The sequence below is a fragment of the Rousettus aegyptiacus genome, unplaced genomic scaffold (assembly GCF_014176215.1).
Source record: "Rousettus aegyptiacus isolate mRouAeg1 unplaced genomic scaffold, mRouAeg1.p scaffold_m13_p_6, whole genome shotgun sequence".
In the NCBI taxonomy this organism is placed as follows: domain Eukaryota; kingdom Metazoa; phylum Chordata; class Mammalia; order Chiroptera; family Pteropodidae; genus Rousettus; species Rousettus aegyptiacus.
Genome location: NW_023416309.1, coordinates 79,011,335 through 79,035,663, shown reverse-complemented (window position 1 = coordinate 79,035,663; position 24,329 = coordinate 79,011,335). Strand labels below are relative to the sequence as shown.

At 31.9% G+C, this 24,329-nt stretch overlaps 1 protein-coding gene and 1 pseudogene across 2 annotated transcripts in view; one reads left to right on the top strand and one right to left on the bottom strand.

Annotated features, from left to right (window-relative positions):
* GOSR1 (golgi SNAP receptor complex member 1) overlaps positions 1–24,329 on the top strand; it is a 49,596-nt gene that overhangs the window by 3,331 nt on the left and 21,936 nt on the right. For both annotated transcript variants that reach the window (XM_016138987.2, XM_016138986.2), the window contains exons 3-6: positions 2,912–2,999; positions 3,336–3,443; positions 6,058–6,149; positions 8,517–8,591. In XM_016138987.2, the coding sequence (XP_015994473.1) occupies positions 2,912–2,999; positions 3,336–3,443; positions 6,058–6,149; positions 8,517–8,591 (363 nt within the window). The remainder of the gene's footprint in view (positions 1–2,911; positions 3,000–3,335; positions 3,444–6,057; positions 6,150–8,516; positions 8,592–24,329) is intronic.
* Positions 4,975–5,093, bottom strand: LOC118604303 (annotated as a pseudogene).

Sequence of the window (24,329 nt, the reverse complement as noted above, 5' to 3'; positions counted from 1 at the left end):
ACCCTCAAGGTCCATCCATGTTGTTGCAAAGGGCTAAGTAGCGTTCCATTATATATATTGCTGGATTGTACAGTAATTCTCTTTCAGTCTTTGAATCCTATGCTCACTTTAGGCTATCTCCTTGTTTCAAGAATATTAGGAAATATTTAAGACATTTAGAAAGGTATAAAGAATAATATAATGGATCCCCATGTGTCTATCTCCCACTTTAAGAAATAATCATTACCAATTTAGTCAAAGGCCCCGACAGCATTCATTTTTTTCCTCCCCATAATCTTTATGTATTTTTACTGTACTGTTTGTAATCTTAAACAATTCATAGTATCCTACTATAGTTATTTTGCTTTTCGCTTAAGGTCATCTTTGAGATTAAACTATGAATACATTTAACTCTGGTATATTTTTTGCTACATGTAGAATTACAGTGTATGATTATATCACAATGTATTCTGTAGATGGACATTGTTTCCAATTTTTGCTAATTAATAATAATTTGAATACCTGACAGTGTTCATCATGTGTCAGGTACTGTTCTAAGAGCTTTATATAAAGACTGCTTTTATTTATAAAAATGTTTTTATATATCTAGCAGTGAAACTGATGGGTAGCAGAGTTATTAGTTGTGATCTTCTCTTTATTGTACATACTTCTTAAAGAATTAGTGCTGGATAGGATATTTTTCAGCTAATAGCAAAAATAGAGCTTGGATTTGAACCCAGGTCGTTCTGTTTCACATCCCACACTCTAAAATTTTCTTTGCACATTCTAACAAATAGACTCATTCCAACACTGTAACCAGAGTGTTGCTTCTTTTTAATAGGGCATATTATTAAAGAATGAAAGCTAGCAGGAACAACATTTTGACTCTAGCTTCTAAAAGTAAGCTTTTGAATTGTCACATAATTTTAATTGCAGTGCATTGCTTTGGCCTGCCTTTAGCAAGTTAAGAGAATGAAGAATGTTCTTTTCTATGAGTAAACTTATCACTAGAAAGCATATTTCCTGAATTTAAGTCCCCCTTTTAGCTACGTCAATGATTATACAATTTTAAAACTTTAGATAGTTAAAAGCTAAAATTACATGATGCTTTTTCTGTGTTCTCCATACTTCATGAACTGATTACTTTTGTGACTCCTTTAAAGGAAAAACTACCTTGAAGACATTTCTTAAATTCTACAACAAATACAACAAATTAGGGACTGACTTTGTGGAATCACTTCAGCCTAACTATCCCATTCAGGCCATGAGGATCAAGATCCAGTGTGCATTCTAAAGTGTTTTGTTTGTTGTTCAGGTTAAAAACATGTCATAATGAATGAACTCAGAATTTTCCTTCCAGGATCAATTTTTTTTACCTTCTGTTTGAGAACTTAATGGTCTGTGAATCATCACATACCTATAAAATGAATTATTTAACTGAATTTTAGTGTTGTGGAGAATGAGTTTTTGACCATTTCTCTAGATTCACATACTCTTCTGAGACTGGTGAATGTAGAGATTGCCTCCTCATTCATTCAACAGATATTCAGTGAGCATCTACCATGTGCCAAGCTGTATTCTAGGAGCTAGGCATTTACCTGTGAGTAAAACAGAGACATTTTTCCGCCTTATGGAGCTTATATTCACTGTGTTAGTAGTATATAGAGCATTTTTGCCTAGGCTCATTTAAGAGATAACCACAGAACCTTGGATTGGTTCTGAGACTTAATAAAGAATTAGATATTTTTATATTTTTTAAGGCAAATAGATTGAAATATTTCAAGAATAAATAAAAATTTGGACCTAGTTAAACATCTTAAAATAAAAATCCTTATCAGCTACTTTTTGTCTATTTTTCTACTTGTTACTATTCCTGTGGAAGTGTATATGGAGAAGGGAAATAATAGTAACTAAGATACTTTTTTGATGTTAAACTGATGATTTAATCTGTTTTCATTTGCCATACCCAGTCATTGTCACAGGGCAGGACAAAGTCGTCAGTAAGATTGGTGAGCATAGTCATTGCCTGGATATTTATCTGTGTTCAGTATAACTAAGATCTGTATTGAGCTGCTTGTATGATAATACATACCACTTGGGGACCTAATGAAGGTTAGTGGTTTTTCAGAAGAGGCAAAAGAAACTTTCAGGGCATGTGGTTTTAGAATTTTAATCTGTCAGACATAAGTTTCACTTTTAAAAAGTTAGATTTTTGACTGACTATTCAGATCTTAAAAGAGGTCAACACATTTTTGTGAAAGAAAACTGAAACAATTGTACAATGTAAGTGGAAATGTAGAGGGTTGGTACTACCACTTCCCTACTGGACATGGCTACCTCTGTTAGACTTAAAGCCAGTTCCTGATTATTTAATAACTAGTTATCCAATCTATGGATCATTTAAATCTCAGTTTTTATTCTTGATAAGAGTCAAGTAAAGAAAAGAGAACTTATTTTAAGGTCTAAGCAACCATAATTGCTTTGGGGCAAAAATTTAAAAGATTATTCCTCACCGATTCCATAGCATAATCCATAATACATTTTATGGCTCCTATTATACTTCATATTAATTAGTTCTACAGTTTTTCAGATAATTTGTTCTTTTAGCTTCAAGATGTAATTGGGCACTGCCATGGCTTAAGTTACTTTCATTTGGAAACAGTAAAAAAACATTTGGAATGTCTCTACGTTATTAAGATTGAATGTATTAAAGCTTGGGAAAATCTTATATTCAGTTATATTTTATACTAAACTTAATATTTAGGACACGTGTGATCTTTACAGGAAAACTTCTATAAAAATTATAGCTTCTTAAGAAACAGTGAATGTCTGGGATTCCACTTGACCTCTTTAAGAATAATTGCCTTATTTTAAGAAGTTTTTAAAAATTAGATTTAAGTAATGGATTCTCTTTACTTGAATGTCTCTTTAGTTCTGACACAACACCCCTTTTAAATGGATCAAACCAAGACAGAATGTTTGAAACAATGGCAATTGAGATTGAACAGCTTTTGGCAAGGGTAAGCTCCTTCTCTTAAATGGCTGTTTTGCTAATAACTGTATGCTTGTTAGGTATGGTACTAGATTATATTAATGTAGACATATTTATTGAAATCACCTTGCATTCAAGCTGTGTGCCTCCCAGACCACTTGAATTTTGATGACAGCCAAGGATGTTATTTTAGCTTTTATGTATTACTTAGTAGAAATGAATCCTTGCCTCTGCCTTCTTGTTTTTGGTTTGTTTTATCTTTCGATAGTACTTTCTGAAATTTTTTTATTGTTTCTTCTTCTTTATTATTTATTTATTTATTTATTTATTTATTTATTTATTTATTTATTTATTTATTTTTTAGCTTACAGGAGTAAACGATAAAATGGCAGAATATACCAACAGTGCAGGTGTCCCCTCCTTGAACGCGGCACTGATGCATACATTACAACGACATAGAGACATATTGCAGGTAATATATTGGGCTTGAGATTTTTATGTTATTATAAGATTTTTTTTTAAATCCCTGAATAGAATGTGTCCATGTATATTTAAGAGTACAAAAGGAAAAATCTTCTAAGAGGATAAATGCCACCCTATAGAAGTTTGTCTTTTTTTACTTTTTTTTCTTGGTATTATAAAATTCTGAAAATGCTTAATAGCTCCTGCTTTTGCCTGGTAAAATTAAATAATATTCATCAATAGGTAAATATACTACTATGGGAGACCTCACTAGCTAACTTTAGCAGTGAAATAGCCAATGGTCATGCATAGGCAGTAATATAGTGGTTTAGGGTATACTTCATTAGGCTTTGAAGATGACATGGAAGAGGAGTAATTTCCTGTATTTAGTCTATTGTTTAAGAAAATGTTAAAAGTGTACCAAAAATAAACTCTTAAAGATTTACATATGGGGATATTATGTAGTATACAAATAGGAAGGCAAATATTTTTAATATTAAAAAAGGCCAGCAACCATTTCTCATTTTAGAAACTTGTTAAAAATAGGACTAGAGGGATACTTTATCAGTCTAGTGCAAAAATGTGTATCTCAGATTAAACGCTAGCATCATGCTTAATAATAATGAACTAAAAGCATTCCATTAAAGAAAAAGAAACAAACAAGGATACCCACAATCGCCACAGATGTTTAACATTGTTTTGGATGTTCTTAGTGGTGCAATTAGACAGTAAAAAGAAAGAAGATTTAAATATTGGAAAGGAAGAGACAAAATTTGTATTATATGGCAGTGATGAGATGGTATAGCTAAAACAACCAAGAAAACTAACTTGAAAAGTATCAGAAATATATGCAGTAAGATGGTGGATTACAAAATTAATATATAAAAATAGTTTTTCTCATGCAAACAATAGCCTGTTAGAAAATATTATAACATTCTTATACATAAATTTATTAAGTATGTATAGGACTTGTATATATAAAACTGCTGAGAAACATAGATGATTTACTCTGCTTTTGGATGGGAAGATTTCTCTCTAAATCAACTTATAAAGTGAATGCTTTTCCAATAGAAATAACAGGATTTTTTGTTTCATTTTTTTCAAATTGGAAAGATACCGAAGTTCATTTAGAATCATAAACATACAAGAATAACTGAGAAAAAAACATGTAAAAATGAAGATTAGTAAAGAATGTCTCGTTCTACCAGATATTAAACCTGTTAAGAAGCTAGATTAAGACAGTTATTTATAAATAACTGACAAGTTATTTATAAAAAATTAAAAACTTGAGAAAGATAATAGAATAAGTAGACCTGTAACAATTGGTGAATTATTTGGGAGAACTCTTAAATTCTATCTCATTCCTCCTACACAGAATAAATTCAAAATAGATCAAAGACTTATATGTAAAAAAACCTTGAAGGTTTAGAATGAAGCATGGATGAAACTACATGTTTTGAGTAGTAAAGGACTTTTTTTTTATGTGAGACAACCCCTGCAAGGACCTTGTCAGCTTACAATCCCTTATTTTTTATTTTTTACGCCTACAGCACCTGGTCTTCCTAGGTGGGGTCCCATTCAAGTACTAACCAGGCCCAACCCTGCTTAGCTTCCAAGATCAGATGGGATTGGTCTTGTTCAGGGTGGCATGGCCATAGACAGTAAAGGACTTTCTAAGCAACACCTAATACCAGAAACTACAACAAATGACTAATTTGTTTAATACATAGAGAAATAATAGAAATAAGAGAGAACCTAATGTGAACATAGGCAAAGGATACGAACTTGTTTATAAAAAATGAGTAGCCAAAAACCATAAATAAATGTTCAGCTACATTCCCAAATAAAAATACAGAAATCAAAATGAGATGATTTTTTACCTGTTAGATTAGCAAATATTAAAACACTTACAGCCTTTAATTGGCAAGAGTATAGAAAAATGGGCATTCATCCATTTGCTGGGAACATAAATTGGTGCAGTTAAGTGCTACCTAAATTTAAATGTAATATTTTTGATTCAGTTATTTTGCTAGGCATCTAATCTTTACACTTTAAAAAGAACGTTCAGTAAAATATATATATAAGAATATTTATTGGGGCATTTTTTAATAGCAAAAAAATGAAAGCAACTAAAATGTTCATCAACAGGCAATTTATTATGACAGAGTTGTAAGTTTATAGTTCTCTTGATTCTGTTCTCTGTTCATGGTTTAAGAATTCAATTTCTCCAAAAATTTCAAAAGGATGAAATATGAAAATAAGCCCCATTAGGTGCACCAATGAGTAGAAAAAGTCCCTTAAGTTTTATCCTAGACTATTTGAAGTCATTTTATCTTAAAATTATTTATTTCTTTACAGTTCTGTCCTATAAAACAAGGTACTCTAGAAGATAATGAAGAAGGTGATTTAGTGTCACTATTATTCTAGCACTGCATTGTTTTCATTTAAAAGAAGTTGGTCACTTTTCAAGAAAGTTATTATAATGTTATTTTTATCTCTCAGCAGTTTGATTTCTTCAGTAACAGTTTTCTTGACAGAAATTTATAACATGACAGTGGGTAACTAACTGACTCAAGATGAAAATATATGATTAGCTTTTGAGACTGGATATTGATTTATTGCAGGATTATACACATGAATTCCATAAAACCAAAGCAAATTTTATGGCAGTACGGGAAAGGGAGAATCTCATGGGATCAGTACGAAAGGATATTGAGTAAGTTACTTCTTTTTATATTATTTTGAAGTATGTTTATTCAGATTTAGATTTAGAATATATCCATGATTAATAGCAAATTGAGCAGCAGAACTATGATTTAGATTTCAAGGTTTCTAATTCTCATTTCACTGTTATTTAAACTTTGCTGCTACAGTATGGTCCTAATCTACTTTGCTGGTCTTATCTCTAGCTTCCTCTAGTTTTATCATGGTTCCTGCCAACCTTGACCTTCCTATCTTAATTCAAAGTTCAGCTTAGATGATATCTTCATGAGTTTTTCTCTCATCTCCTACTATCTGCCTTAAGAATTATAACATTACCAGTAATTAAAGCTGTGTTTCCCTTCCTGATTACCACCTATTCCCACTACCCTCTTCTTGCCCCAATAGTTATGTATTCAGGTAGTTATCAAAGTAGCTTTTACTTACCTAGAACTGAAATACCTGTTTCTTTTTCTAGATTTTATACAAACTCAGTTTTACATCAAATTATTTAAGGATCTCCAGTATTTTTATGCTGATCTCAATCCAAAATTTTAAAGATTTATTCTTCTATCTCTTTACCTCATCTTTAATAATCTAGCATTGCATACACATTTTTGACATTTTTCTTTTTGCAACTGAACACAGCTGACAAGGTTAAATTAATTTGGTATCTAATTAAAACTGAAGACTTCCCATTTTTGGACCATCTAATGATGCTTATCTCACTTGTGCTAAGTTTATGATACTTAAGTTTTGTAAGTATGACACTTATGTTTCATAAACTGCGGTATATATTACCATATAATGAACTGCTGTAAATCATGTGTACTCTGAGAAGAATTTTCCCAGAGATCCTTAATTTTGTTGTAGTAGTAAGACAGTCTTGCAGGAGAAATAATTGAATATTCAGTGCATCTAAAACTCTAACCCAGGATTATCCAGCCACCAAAATTACATTTCTACCTCCAGAAATTATCTTAGAAAACTAACTTTTATCATTTGTCTCTTTTATCTGTTTTTAATGTAGTCATATGTACTCTGTGTAACATATAGGAGTAAAAGAAGAAACATTTTTACCATAATTAGGAATTCTGTAATACTTTTAGTTCTCAGAAACATGTAAATCTTTTAATTTCTGTGTAGTCTATTTACATATATCTCTTAAGGAAAGCATTTAGAACCAGTGTAGGGGATAGCCTTTAATGTATAGGCATTGTTTCCTCACAATTTGTGAAAAATCACTAGAATACAGCCCACTGTAATAACTTGCTTTCTGAAAGATGATCATAAAAAAAATAAGTTCATGCATTCATTAAACTGTTTCCTGATTACCAAGCATGAGTAAGACACTATGTCAGTCACAGAAGAAGGTCATAATGAAAAGACCAACTTGGCCCTCTAAGAGTTTATAATCTAGTTGCCATAGGGGAGTAAGGCACATTTCAAATTAATATAACATGAGGCAGAATACGATTTAAGTTTTTTCGCAATTACATACCACATTTCCATATATTATCTCTTGGCTTCATGTAATCTTCTGGTATAGATAGAAATTATTAGTTCTGTTTTATAAAACTAGATATTAAGAGACTTGTCTAAAGTTAACTGGCTAATAAATGATAGAATATAGATTTAAGTCCAAATCGTCAAGTCTTCCAAATCCAACATGTCCTTAGTTACATCAGGCTGCTTTTCCTGGTGTTTTCTTTCCTGCTGCACTTGCACATTACCATTCTTAGCCAGAGTTTGAGTTTTAGCAGCATGACACTCTTTTGTCTAGCCGCAGTATGTGTTCAGTTACTTGAATTTATTTTATTCTTGACACTTTAAGTAAAGAACGGAAACATGAAAGTGTTGATAGTAATGATACAAAGCGTTTTCTGATAAATTTCAATGCACTTAAGACCAAAATAGAAATCCTTAACTATGCCAAAATTGACAGATCTTTAGCTTCATTTTAATGCTCCTTAGGCTTCAGTTGATGGAATGCATGTGCCATTGTGAAGGAAACATTTTGTTTCTGTAGCTCCCCCACCCCATGTGCTGTGTAGTAATCATTCTAAAGTTTTACTTCCACTTGGAGAAAATAAAGATACAGGAGATAATAGACAACAAAAGGAAAAGTAAGATTTCTGTTTGTATGAGAATGTTGGATTATTTTAGTGAAAAATAATAAACTCTAAATTAGAAAGGCATTCATATTTATTTGTAATAGATGTCATTTTTAGAAGATGATGAAAAGGATTATACATTTTCATTTTCATTCAAAGCTGTGGAGAGCCTCAATTTGTCCACTTTGGATATTACTAGACTCAGTTACTTAATCTTTTTTTGCAGTATCTGCTAAAAATATTTGTAAGTTTTCTCTATTTTGTTCTAGGTCCTATAAAAGTGGGTCTGGAGTAAACAACAGAAGAACTGAACTATTTTTGAAAGAACATGATCACCTTCGAAAGTAGGTATTATTGAATATATATATTTGTACTATGTAGTTTTCCATACTTATTAATTCATTTACTTACATAAGAAACATTTTATGGTGTTTATTATAATAAGTGCTTTATCAATGCTAATTTATTTAATTCTTCTAATGATCCTACTTAGTGGAAATAGAATTGCAACTATTTTGACCGTAACTATGAAAGAAATTATGCTGTCAACTATACAAAGTCTGCATTCACATCACTTTATTGTTATTTGTAATATGTCTGTTCTTGCCTAATGCTTCTTTTCTTTAGCAAGTCAATTGCTCTACTACTCCTGTCTGCTATTCTAGGTTATTAGAAATAATAGTAGTAATACTGATGCTGACTTATATTCAAATGGCCTGATACCACTTATATATGTCAAGAAGCTTGGTAAAGGGTAATTAGCCATTTATCAAATCCAAAGAAAATACCGTTTTTTAAGAATTTAGAAGAAATGCCTAAAACCTTGGATGAACTGTACATGTATATCTTACTACAAGGCACCATACTCTATCCTCATTTTATTTATTTTTTCTCTAAAATGTACTGATTTTTAAAATTATTTTCTCAGTATTTTGTTACAGAACTTAAAGATGGGAAAATTACTTAACATATGTGAGCTCAGTCTTTAAGCACTTGAGCAGCTACTGTTCATGAGTTACATGTCATGGATTATGTTATTTGCTGCTGAATGTCATAAATTAGTCATGTTCATATGAGCTTAATGTACTATTCATTTTATTTTTCTTTAAAGATTACCACTTTAAATATAAGCTGTTAAAATCAGAACACAGAAGGATCAAGGTCTTTTTATAAGTCTGGATGCTTTTAGTGTCTAATCTGTTGAATATTATCGATTGGCACAAGGGGGCAGTCTTTCCTAGAGCATGTTTGGTTTGTAGTTATTCATAGCTTCGGTGTTTCTTTCGTTTATGATAAATACCATCATAAAAAGAACTTTTGCATTACATCCAAAACTGTATTAAATATATTCTTGGCGTATAGAGTAATTTTTAGGCGATAGGATTCTCAAGTAGCACAAAATAAAGATTAGATCGTATCAATGTTTTTATATTTATTGCCTAAAAAAAAGAAACATACAGTAGTTTAATTACTTCAAGAATAATTTATTGCTGAAAAGAGTATACGAGTAATCACCTGATTAATATCTCTTTATTATTTTAGAATACATTGTTTATTATAAATTTTACATGAAAATTTGCAATTTTGCCTTTTTTAATAATTCAAATAAAATCTTCAGGAGTTTAATATTGTCCATCTTACAGGGGAAAAATTACAACAGTTCAGAGCTCACAGCTTAAATAATTGTTTAGGGTTATAAAGACGATAAAAGGATTAGAAATCAAAAGGGTATTTTCTATTTTCGTTTCTAGGACAATTTTATATATGACATGCTTTCCTTATATTTCTTTCAGTGTTAGTGTGGAAAGGTTGTATGTGCTCATTCTATACAGAAAGAAATAGACAGGGTGAAGGTGAATGGAATGTGAGCTTCTGATGAATTAGAGGAATTATTAAGACTAAAAACAAGGGCTTAGTTGTTGCTCTCAGTATTAGAATACAGAGCTTCCAATTTTTCATTGCTCCCTTATATTTTCCTTTTTACATTTTTGAAAAATCAATATTTGTGTAAATTACAAATGCTACTTAGGTAATATAAAATTATGGACTAATGTGTACAAAATAATATGAAAAACTTTTTCTGTTTTTTTCAATGACATCTCGTAATTTATTTATGAAATGTTTTATGGAAGAATTAGCAAGATTTTTTTCAGAGTAACTTTAATACAAAAACTATAAGTACTCTTTATTGTACCCATTTTAGGAAGTCTGAATAGTTCAACAACACATAAAAAACAATTTAAATCACTTATTAGTACAGCTTCTGTTTTTATTCATTAGTAGATTGTGAGCCTTTCTCAAGTTATTTGATAATTTTTTTGTTTGTTTTTGGATAGATTTTTTTAAGGGTCAAAAGGAAAGTTTATTAGAAAAGGGGTGTAACACTCCACAGACAGAGTGTGGTTTCCTCTCAGAGACAGAGAGTGAGAAGGACTTCTTAACTTTTAATAGTGCATATATTACCTAAACAGATAAACTGTAATTTGTGTAACCATTTCCCTAAAGTTGACTTTTTGGATTATTTTCAGTTTTTACTGTTATACATATTAAAGTCTTTGCATGTATCCATAATTATTTCCTTATGATAAATTTCTAGGATTGGAATGGAAGGATTATAGAATATATTCATTCTTAAAGCTTTTGATATAGTATTATCAGATTTCCCTCTAAAGGTTTTCTAGTTTGGAATCCCATTAGTGGTGTATATGTAAACATTCCCCAAGGCCCTCAGTAATACTAATATTTTGAAATTTTTTTTTTAATTCATTCCACAAAAATAAGTAAAAATTTTCAGTCAATTTTTTTAAATATAAAGAATGTATTTCACTGGAGAAAATGTAGGTTAAGCAGCCAAGCAAAAGAAACATAAAAAGTAACAGTTAAATTAACCTAAAAGTTAGATAGACAGCAAAAGATGATATATATCATCAAGCCCATATGTAATTAATAGGCCACATTTGCTGCTAGGGTACTTTTTATTTTGATCTTTCATGAAAACAGTTTTATACCCAGTAACTCAGGTAACTAGTTTGATTTTATGTAGCAAGGTCGGACTTTTTATGACTGGAAGCATATTTAAATTTTTGATTCCTCAGAATATTTTTTTTTATGTTACTGTTTCTATAACTGATTTTAAAAGTACATATTTTTGCCTTGAAAGTGGCAAGACAGTTTTTAATATATGAATGCCAAACCTAAAAAGAAAACAGACTTTGAAATGAATTGTTTTTATCAGTTCCCTTTAATAATCTTTCTGTCTAAAAATAAATGTTATCATCTAATAGCTTATCTTAAGGATGACAGTAATTTCTCCTCCTATATGATAGATAAGGGAGCTTTCATCTTACACTTGTCTTTCCCAGAGTCAAGCTTTTAGCTATTTGTTTTTTACTGTACCGTAGAGCTCTTTGGTTTCTATTTAGATTAATTTCTCTCCCTTTATAGAATTGTTCTCTTTCATAGCTCCTTTATGTTTTCCTTTTTGAAAGAAGTATGTGAATTAGCTTTTTACTTTACTTGCTTGACACTATTTAGTTCTCTCATTCTATTCAGGAACTTTACCAAAACTTCTCATTCCCCTTCTTGACTTTCCTGTCACTTTACCTAAAAGAGAGGTCCTCACCTCATACTTCATTGAAATTTATAACTTTTTGCTCTTTACTACAGATTTACCTATAGGAGTACCCTTTTCCTATAGTTTTTAGAGAATGAGATGTTTCTCCCTGAGAAGGCTAATACATTCCATCTGGCTTTGGTTTCTATCCTTATCTGCTATATCAAGTATTTTACTCTTTAGTCATTTTATGTACTGGCTCTTTTTCTATAGTTTATAAATACAGGTATACCCCTCTTCATTGTGCTTCACTTTATTGTGCTTTGCAGATATTGCATTTTCATGAACATCAAGGCAACACTCTCCACCAACTAAAAGATTATGACTTACTGAAGGCTCAGATGATGGTTAGCATTTTTTAGCAATAAAGTATTTTTTAATTAAAACATACACTTTTGGTTTTTTTAGACGCAATGCTTTTGCAACCTTAACAGACAACAGTATAGTGTAAACAACTTTTGTATGTACCGGGAAACCAAAAAATTCATGTGTTTCACTTTATTGCTTTATTTACTTAATTGCCACGGTCTGGAACTGAACCTGCAATGGCTCTGAGGTATGCCCATATACTTGCCCATATCTCTGTATTAGTAATCATTTCCTTCTTAGCGTATTGACTTGTCCCCTCACAATTCTACTGAACATGTTGCCATTGGAGACATCATTGATCTCCTGAATGCCAAATTGAATAGACATTGTTTGTTCTTCATATTGTTCTACCTAATTCAATACTGTTAATCTCTTCCCTCCTTCAAAACTTAGGCTGCTTTAACAATGAAGGTTACTGGTTCTTCACTAAACCTTTCTTACTACTCTTTTTTTGTTTACTTCCTGAATGACTTCACATGCAGCCTCAGAATCCTTTCACATACACTGCTCCAGGCAGAAATTAGTTGCAGCTAGTCTACAAGATTAAACTTATTTGCTATCTACCCTCTTATTTTTGTTTATTTGTCCTTGACACACTTCATAACACTTCCACCTCCACAGAGATGGCAGCTATAAAAAAGACCTAGCAAAGAGAAATCAAAAATTTCATTTACAGATTTATAGGAAAAGCAACTGGTGAGGTTCTTTTTATTGCCAAGAGTAATAAAACCAATAAAAGAACTGAAGGAAGGGTGACAAATTTCAAAATTCTATAGAACCAACTCAGGAGTTAAGCTGAGAAATTTCATCCATACTTGGAGGCTGTGTTTGTTTTTATGGAAGTACTCTGATTTGCGGGCATGTCATGATTACAACTGGAATTGCAGACTAGATGTTTTAAGCACAGCAGCTTAATATTCTTGACACATTAAAAAGACCATTGGCAGTGTTTCAAAGTAGTCAAGGTATTTAAAATAATATAATTTTTCGATCCTTAAAATATAATTCCATTTAATTACATCATATCATAAGAACATACAAATATACCCTTGGTTTTTAGAGGGTTTTTTTTTTTTAACAGTTTAGTTTTTCTCCTCATTAATATGCCACTTTTATCTTGACTTTGAAACCTTAATGGATTTATTTCTTGAATTGGTATAATGGATAGGACATTGGCTTTGAAGCACTACAGACTGGAGTTCAAATCCCAGTATGGACTGTATATTTTTGGGAAAGAGCCTTAAACACTCTTGACTCTCTACTGCTTTTAAATGGGGAAAATTTAATCCTTGCTTTGAAAAGTATTACATGATTTCAGATGATAGTGTAAAGTGTTTACCTAGAATGGTGCCTGACATGTAGTAGACCAAATCTCAAATTACATTGAGCCGTTCTTGCCCACAGCGGCATTAGAATGGAAAAATAGACTAGTACCCTTGAATTGTGTGCTTAGAGCTAGGTGACAGAGACTCTAGCCCTCTAGCCCATCAATCCCAAAATGACATAGGACTAGATGAATGTCAGCTAACCCTGATTATCTATTAAAACTAAAAGTTTATCTTTAAATCATTTTTTTTTTCATTTATAACTCACTGGATTTTCGTTAATGTAATGAATGGTTTATTTACAACCTTCATTATGTTTAGATGGAATTTCTCAAATTTCAGTTGCATTTCATCTGTTTCTTTGCATTTATCTGAACGTACATGTAATTTTTTTTTGCATCAGTTTTTGTTGTTTTAACCAGCATTTGTTGAACATCTACGATGTGGAAGGCATTGTATTAGGTGTTGGAGGCGGGATAGTAACATATAGTGACATTCTGCCCTGCCTTCAGTGAGCTCTGCTAGGATGTTGGGGGCAGAACAGAAATGTTAACAGGTAATTGTAGTGCTTTACTATATGGAGAGATTTGTGCATACTACTATAGGGACACATTAAAGGGAGTGTTTAACTCTGGAACGGTGTTATAGAAGTAAAACATTTGATTTGAGTCTTGAACAATGAGTAGACATTGACCAAATAGAGCTAAGAACAGGTTTTGGGAAAAGGTGAAACGTGAACCTTATGACCATATCTTCCTTTTAACAAAAGTCTGTATTATTTCTGGTAAGTTATCAATATGGGTATATTAGAAATGTCATTCATTTAGTGCCTACGTGCAAACTCTCTTCCAGATTACAGACTTTATTTTACCCATGGCCGGGAAAGGGCAGCTTTATAATCAAGCAAGACAAAGCAGTGGATGGGTAAACTGAAAGGTCATGTGGAGTTAGTCTGAGGCTGCCTTTTTTTTTTTTTTTTTTTTTTTGGTAAAAATCAAATATACAAGATATAATTTACTTATAATAAAAATGTACCCATTTTAAATGCACAATTAATAAGTTTTAACAAATGTAGATACTTTTTAAACTGCTCATCACAGTAAAGATACATAACATTTCTATCACTGCAGAAAAGTTCCTTATGCCCCTTTATAATCAGTCCCTGTCCCTCATCTTAGGCAGCTGCTTACCTTCTTTCTGTCACTATAGATTAGTTTTACCTTTTCCAGAACTTCATATAAATGAATACATACAATATATATTTCTTTCACTTATTATAATGTTTCTGAGATTTATTTGGTTTTGTTGTTGTTGTTGTCGTTTAATTTTTATTTTTTTACACCTACAGCAGTATTGATAATGTTAACATAGATTGCTTTGTTAGGTAGTATCTGCTAGGTTTCTCCACTGTAAAATTACTGTATTTACAATTGTAATCAATACAGGAGAAGATGCTTTGAGACTATGCAATACTCTGTTTCTCCTCAAACTTTTCCCACTAATTTTAGCATCCATTAGTTAATCTTCCTTCCCCAGTTATTACTGTGGTGTTTGCCTACTGGCAATTTTTGGTTTCCATTATTCCTTGTACATTTATTGATTGTAATTCTGTGAGGAAGAGCTATCCTTTCTCTTTTTTTAAATGCCAGTATATATTTTTTTTCATATTATATGTACATAATTTTTTTTAACATTTTATTATTTTATTTTCCCTCTTCTCCTTCTTCCCTCCCTTCTGGTAACCACTAGTCCATTGTCCATGTCCAAGAGTCTCTGATATTTGTCCTGTTCATTTGTTGCTTTTAGGTTTATATCTCACATATGTGATATCACGTGATTTTCAACCTTTTTTATCTGGCTTATTTTGCTTAGTATGATTATTTCAAGGTCCATCCATGTTGTTGCAAGTGGTAATATTTCATCTCTTCTTATGGCTGAGTAGTATTCCATTGTATATATGTACCACAGCTTCTTTAGCCAGTCATCTATCATAGAACACTTCGTTTGCTTCCATATCCTGACCACTGTGAATAATGCTGCTATGAACATTGGTGTGCAAATATCTTTTGGGATATGGCTTTTCAAGTCTTTGGGGTAAATACTCAGTAGAGGGATTGCTGGATCCTATAGTAGGTCAATTCTTAGTTCTTTGAGGAACCTCCATACCTCTTTCCATAGTGGCCATGCCAATTTGCAGTCCCACCAGCAATGTATAAGGCTTCCTTATTCTCCACATTCTCTCCAATATTTGTTATTACTTGTCCTGTTGATTATAGTCATTCTAACAGATGTGAGATGGTATCTCATCGTGGTTTTGATTTGCATTTCTCTAATAGCTAGTGCTCTTGAGCATCTTTTCATATGTTCGTTGGCCATTTGTATGTCCTCTGGGGAGAAGTGTCTATTCAGGTCCTCTGCCCATTTTTTGTTGGATTGTTTGGTTTTTTTTTGTTTGTTTTTATTGAATCATATGAGTTCTTTGTATATTTTGGATATTAGGCCCTCATCGAAGGCATTGCCTGCAAATATATTTTCCCATTATCATGGTTATTTCTTTACCTTATTGACAGTTTCTTTTGCTGAGCAGGAGCTTTTTAGTTTGATGTAGTCTCATTTATTTATTTTTGCTCTTACTTCCCTTGCCTTTGAGGTCAAATTCATAAAATCCTCTTTAAGCCCAAGGTCCTTGAGTTTAGTTCCTATGTTTTCTTCTCTGCATTTTATTGTTTCAGGTCTTAATATTCAGGTCCTTCATACATTTTGAGTTATTTTTGGAGTGTGGTGATAGACAACAGTCTAGTTTTATTCTTTTGCAGGTGGCTTTCCTGTTTTCCCAGCACCAATTATTGAAGAGGCTTTCCTTTCTCTACTGTATATTTTTGGCATTTTTGTCAAAAATTATTTGCCCATATAAATATAGGTTTATTTCTGAACTCTTGATTGTGTTCCACTGGTCCATGTGTCTGTTTTGCTGCTGTTTGATTACTGTCGCTTTGTAGTATAATTTGAAGTCAGACAGGGTGATGCGTCCAGCCTCGTTCTTTTTTCTCAGGATAGCTTTGGCAATTCGAGGTCTTTTGTGCTTCCATATGAAATTGATGATTTTTTGTTGTATATCTTTAAAAAATGCCGATGGGATTTTGATGGGGATTGCATTAAATCTGTATAATGCTTGAAGTAAGAAGATCATTTTAACTATGTTGATTCTTCCAATCCAAGAACACAGAATATCTTTCTATTTCTTTGTATCTTCTTCGATTTCTTTTTAATAGGGTCTTATAGTTTTCATTATATAGGTCCTTCACATGTGTCGTTAGATTTATTCCTAGGTATTTTTTGTTGTTGTTGCAATTGCAAAAGGAATTATTTTTTCTACTTTTTCTGACAGTTTGTTATTACAGTATAGGAATGATATGGATTATTGAACATTGATTTTGTATCCAGAGACTTTACTGTATTTGCTTATTGTTTCTAGTAGTGTTCTTATAGAGTCTTTAGGGTTTTCTATATAGAGAAAATAGTGACAGTTTGACTTCATTTCCTATTTGGATGCCTTTTATATCTTTCTCTTGCCTGATTGCACTCACTAGAGCCATCCTTTCTCCATCATTTATTTAATTATCAATGTAGACTCATAGATCCTTATACTGTGGGTTATAATCCAGCACTGTTATTACTTTATTAGTCAGATTGTTTCACCTTTGGCCACTGAGAGCTCCTTTAGGTATCTTTGGTCATTAGATATGCCCATCCTTTTTTGAGCACTTCCTTTACAGTCTGGCACTACAAAATGTTCATGGCTTATCTTGTATTTTCCCTGCTTCAGCTCTAGAATCAACCACTTTTCAAGCAACATTGGTTCCTTTTATTGGAGAAGCGTTCAGAAACAAAGATCTGTGTGCTAGATGTGCTTATTGCTATTGCAGTATCATTGTTTCAAGGCTTTCTCTTACTAAAAGTTTTTATTATGAATAGCGTTGAATTTTTTTGTCTTTTTTGCATTTACTGAGATGATCAGTTGATTTTTTTTCCTTTAAAGCTATAATATGATAAATTACATTATTTTTAAACATTAAACCAACCTTGATTTCTTGGATAAACCCTACATTAATATATTTATTATCATTTTTATATATTGCTGGGTTTCTTTTGTTAAGGATTTTTACATTATGCTTGTGAAGAATATCTTTAGTTTTTCTTTCCTTGAAATGTCTTTGCCAGTTTTAATGTAAGGGTAAATGGCCCCATTAAAATGAGTTCTTTCTGTCTGCTGAAAGAGTTTGTGCAGGCTTGGTGTTTTTTTCTCCTCAAATGTTTGGGCTTGGTGTTTTTTTCTCCTCAAATGTTTGATAGAATTTACGAGTGAATCCATCTCAGCCTGGAGTTTTCATTATGGCAAGATTTCTAAATTACAAATTCAGTTTCTTTGGTAGATATAAGACTATGTCTCTGGGCCCTAAGGGATGGGTGACTGTGGTTGGTCCAGCCTGCCACGAATCCATTCTTGTGGCCAGTAAACTTAGAAAGTCTGTTTCCAGCAGAAGAAAAGGACTCCAGGGAAGTCATCAGACAACTTAGTCATTTCATTCTGGGTTTACTATACTCTCTTCTATACTCCAAGCCAGACATAGAAATAGTGTAGTTATGCAAAATCTTTTGTTCTAGTAATATTTATCGAAGTGGATTTTTGCTTTAATATTCCATTCCTTTCTCTGTTCCCCTACCGATGAATTAGAAACTTTTTACAGCCCCTAAGGCTTTACATGATTAACCTACTGCCTAAACCTTCAACATTGTATCTTTCTTTCCATCTCTTCATTTATATTACTCTTGCCCTTTACTTAATAGGTACCAGCCATATAGGCATCTGTTCATTTATTTATTCATTTATTAAGCATTTAATGAGTATCTCCTGTGTGTTAGATACTATACTATACTATAGGGAATCAAAGATGAATCAGACTCAATCTCTTTCCCATGGGAAGTCATTCTGGATAGAGATATAATAAACATATAATTATAATATCCTTTGAAATATATTTTAAAAAACATCAAATGAGATAATCTATATGAAGAAATTTCAGTTTTTCAGATTTACGATATTTTTCCTCCAGTGCATATTACAGTGTCTGACATATCTTAAATGCTCGTTATATTCTTGAATGAATTGATGGAGCGCAAAGAGCTATGAAAACATAAAGAGGACTTAGTTCTGCCTGGATATATAGATGGAATGGGGAATGCTTCACAAAGAATATGCAACTTTTGAGCTAGCCTTTGAAATATGAGCAATCTATGAGAATCTGAAAAAGGGATTGCTGAGTAAGAAAGAGACTATGAAGCATAAAAGTGCTTTTTTCTATATCAACCATATATCTGTAGGCTTATACAGTTTATGAGATACTCTTGTTACGTTATCTCTTTTGAGCCTTATGACAACTCCATTAGGTGAGTTCATACAGCCAAGTGCTAGAGACATGACCAAAACTCCAGTTCTAGGGTGTAAGAGAAACTAGTCATTTTATTTTTATAGTTTCATGAATGTCATGATTGCTAATATCATTGAATTTCTGTGATTATATTTATGAAAGTTTTTTCTGAGTTATAAGTATGTGAGAGAAACATACATATAATAAAAAATGTAGTTCCATTTTTATATAAACAGATCAGGTTATATTGATACACAAGTTATTTTTTAGAGATTTCAGAAACAAACTAGAAAATGCTTACTTAATATTTCATAGATTCCTTATGATTCAAGTAGTTTTTCAGGATTTTTCAGTCTTTAATACCATTTCTCTAAAGAACAACAAATGGCAACTGTGACTCCCACATTCTCTCTTAAGCTTTGTTTATTCAATAATTGAACAGATTTATTGACATTAAAAATATTTTTGCACTAAAATATTTGGTTAAAATACCTTACAAGGGGAAAAAAAAATTTCTTCCCCATTTAAACTTGATTTCCTGTTGCATATATTATTTGCAATCAAGACAATGTGGCATTCATGAAAGAATAGATAAATAGATCAAAGGACAGAATAGAGAGCCCAGAAATGGACCCATATAAATAAAATCAACAGAGAAGAAAAGACAATTCAATAGGAAAAAAGATAGTCTTTTCAACAAATGGCAGTAAAACACCTGGATATCCTTATGCAAAATAATATATAGACACTGACCTTACACCTTTCCCAAAAACAACTCAAAACAGATCATAGACCTAAATGTAAAATACAAAACTATAAAACTTATAGAAGTTTTATAACATAGAAAATCTAGGTGACATTGTGTTTGGTAATGAGTTTTGAGATACAGTGCCAAGAACACTATCTATGAAAGAAAAAATTGGTAAGATGGACTTCAGTAAAATTAAAAACCTCTCCTCTTTCAAAGATACTGTCAAAAGATGGAAAGACAAAAGCCACAGACCGGAAGAAAATATTTGCAAAACATATCAGATAAAGGACTGTTACCCAAAATATGCAGAGAGCTCTTAAAATTCAGCAGTTAAAAACTAGGCAAAAGACCTGAACAGACACTTCATCTGAGAATGTATGCAAGTGGCAAATAAGCACATGAAAAAATGTTCAACATCATATATCTTAAGGGAATTGCAAATTAAAACAATAAAATACCATTTCGCACCTATTAAAATGGATGATATCCAAACCACTAACACTAAATGTTGGCAAGGATGTGGAGCAACAGGAACTCTCATTGCTGTTTGGAATACAAAATGGTACAGCCACTTTGGAAGCCAGTTTGTCAGTTTTCTTAAAAAGGTAAACAGTCTTACTCTATGACCCAGCAGTCATACTCCTAGGTATTTACCTAAATAAATTGAAAACTTGTTTAAATAAAAACTTGCACACAAATGTTTGTAGCAGCTTTAGTCGTTCTTGCCAAAAATTGGAAGCAACCAAGCTACGTGAATGGGTAAACAAACTGTAGTACATCCATATAATGGAATATTATTCAATGATACAAGAATGTAGCTATCAAACTGAAAAAAACATGGAAGAACCTTAAATGCATAAAAGAAGACAGTCTGGAAGGCTACATACTATAGAATTCCAAGTATATGACATTCAAGAAAAGGCAAAACTGGAGACAGTAGAAAGATAGCTGTTACCAAGGGTTCAGAATGGGAAGAGGAAGAGTGGAGGAGGTAGAGCACTGGAGATATTTAAGGTGGTGAAACTATCCTGTATAATAATGTAATGGTAGATACATGACTGTGCATTTGCCCAAACCCATGGAGCTGTGCAATGGAAAGAGTAAACCCTAATGTAAACTATAGACTCCCACACTAATGCAAGATGTTAACAGGTGGGAGAGAATGGATATATGGGAATAAGTCTACTAATTTAAGAAAAATAGAAAATGTGGCATTCCAAGATATCACTACTAATAATTAAGCTTTTATTTTTCTTTTTTCTCTCTCTGAACTGGGTAGAATTCTGAGTCTATGAGGTGCTTAACTTTTAAGGTAACTACATGTGGTTATAAAAAAAATTTTTCTGTGATAAAATATACCATGAGAAAAGCAAGTAGATATTCCTTGGTCTACCCCGACTGGAAGGAAATATGCCACAATATTAATATTAATGGTAGAGAGGTTATAAATGATTTCTACTTTCATCTTTGTTTTTTTGTATTTTTCAGATGTTACCTGTAAAATAAAAATCTGTTAGCACTAAAACAGTTCCGTGTATCCTGCTGCCACTTAATTGTATTAACATGTTTTAAAAGAGATTTATGTTGAAATAAGACACAGTTCTTAAGGGTCTCACTGGTTAACTGTAAGTGAAAGACTACATCAGCTTAGTGCTTGATCTAATTGGTTAGTGAAAACCTCATTAACTGTAATTTACAAAGAGATCAGTTTTTTAATTTTATTTATTATGTACTTGTTTGTTTTCTCTTATTAACTACTTACTGATTTACTTATCATTTACTTATTGACCTACCCTTAAATATTAAGAGAGGATTCTAATTAGATGTTTTCTGAGTGATTTTGCCAAATTCTTACATTTTGTTAGTTTAAATTGCTTTAAAATATAGGCTCGAAATCCTATTTTTATTCTTGAAATTTTTGCAATTGCAGTATATATATATATAGGAGAAATTAATTATTTTGAAGAAAATAGAATTTTTTAAATGTGGCTTTAATTATTCCTTGGGACAATTTGTGATGAAATTTAGCTCATGATTTTCAACTAGTTTAAATTGGTCTTGAGAGAAACAGAAACTTACTTGTTGCTTAATTACAGACTCTGGGTGACTTTATGGAATGCCTCTGGGCTGTTGTAAGTACTTGTTTAAGAAGGGTAATTTTACTTGATTGTATATTTTATGCCCCAAAGGAAAGCAATTTTAAATTGTATTTTTACTTAAGTATGCCATTTTTATGGAGCCACTCTGTTACTGAATTGTATCTGCTATATCCAGGATACTTTTAATGAATGATGTTTGTTTAGTGGAGGTCTTAGCCAAATGAGTAAGGACTTGGAGGCTTTGGGCAGTCTGAGAAGAAATTTTTAAATCACTGGCTTTCCTCTGCTTATGCCACTGTATAAGGATACTAGGGGAAGAGGAGCCTTCTTCCTCCATAGAGTAAGATATTTAGGATTATCTTAGCTGTTTGTTTGTTTGTTTTAACATAAAGCCTATTGGGTTGATTTCTTTTCAAGTGAATCCAGCAAACTGTTGTCTTTGACTGCAATGCAGATGGTACTATAAAATTAACCATGGTATAAAGATAAATTGTTGCTTTCAAATACATTAAATGACTATCACAGCGAAAGTTTATCTTTTAAGAAACATTATTGAAAATCTAGTTTTATAAGAAAAATAAATGGAGGCATGAGTATTTGCTTTATGAGGTTTTTAATTCGATTCATGAAAATAAAATAGTCATTACATTTTAAATGTGATTTAAATTGGTCAAAATGTCATTTTCAGAAAGCATACCTTTTAAGGAAAGTACTCATTACATAAAGCAGGGGTCATATCTGTGCCACAAACAAAATCAAAGAATTTTCTTTCGATGTATCATAGAAAGTTGTTCCTCAGTGGCCATTTCAACCTCACTTCTTCAGGAACATTGTCTTTGAAAAAATATGAGTTTATTTTCTAACTAATTTTATTAAACTTGTATATCCGTTTGGGGAGAATTGACATCTTTACTATGTTGTCTTCCAATTTGTGAATGTGGTTATGTCTCCATTTATTTAGATCTTCTTTGATTTCATCAACATTTTGTAGTTTTCAGCATACAAGTCCTATAAGGGTATTGTTAGATTTATACCTAAGTATTTCTTTTTTGAACAGTTATAAGTGGTATTATATTTTTAAGTTTGGTGGCCACATGTTTATTGCTAGTATGGATGCTCCTTGACTTACAGTGGGTTATGTCCTGATAAACCCATTGTAAGTTGAAAATATCCTAAGTCGAAAATGCATTTAATACACCTAACCTACCAAACATCATAACTTAACTTAGCCAGTTTCTACTGAGTGCATATCGTTTTTGCACCATTGTGAAGTTGAAAAATCATAAGTCAAACATTATATGTCAAGGACTGTATATAGAAATGCAATTGATTTTTGTATGTTTATATTGTATCATGTGACCTTGTTGAACTCACTTATTACTTCTAGGAGTTTTTATGTAGATTATCTGGGATTTTCTATGTAGACAGTCTTGCCATATGCAGATAGTTTCATTTTTTCCTTTCAAATCTGTATGCCTGTTCTTGCTTTATTTCCTTTTCTTGCTTTATTTCATTAGCTAGAACTTCTGGTACTATGTTGAATAAGAGTACTGAACATGGGCTTCCTTGCCCTTTTCTAAATCTTTGGAGAAATGTTCAGTCTTTCACTGTTAATTACAGTAAATTTTTATAGATGCTTTCTATAAGTTGAGGAAGTACCCTTCTATTCTTAGTTTTCTGAGGATTTTGTCAAATTCTTTTAAGCCAGTTATGGTGGATTACATTGACTGATACTGAATATTAAATGAGCCTTACATCCCTGAAATAAACCCTACGTAGTCATGGTGTATAATTTTTCTTTTAATATATTGCCGAATTCTCTTTTAAAATTTTGGAAATCATGATTACCAAGTTAATTTTATTTGTCTCAATAACCTTTTGAGGATCCCTTTACCTGGTTATTAAGACAAAAATTGAATGATGACTGGAAAAGGAGAGAAGTTACCAAATCTGAGAAAGACTAAAGAAGTTACAGGAGCAATCGTGTGTTCATTCTTTGGAGTAAAAGAGGTCAAAGAACTGTGAGTCTAGGGTATAGATTGTCTGTTCTCTGTGTCTTAAGATTGTCTAGAATGATGATAAAATTTGGAATGAAGAGATCCTCCAGTGACCTGAAGTTACTAGATGAGAAGAAAGGGAAAGGACAGAGAAATAGAATGAACCTCAGAGTATAGATTTTTGTAAGAGTAGCAACGAGTGATGATCTAGAAGTAGTAGGGGAAAACTAGAACCGATTATGGAAAGAGGAGAAAAGAGATCGCATATATAAAGATAGTAAGAACCAAATCTCTGAAGACAAACTGCTCGAGTAAGTCCTAGCTGTGCTGACAATTATGTGGCCCATGAGTAGTTTACTTCTCTAGACCTCAGTTTCTTTATCTGCAAATGATGAGAATGGTAGCATCAATCTCATAGAGGTGTGAGGATGAAGTTACAAATAAAGCATTTAGAATAGTACATGGCTAATAGTAGGTTCTCCGTAAGTATTAGGTATTA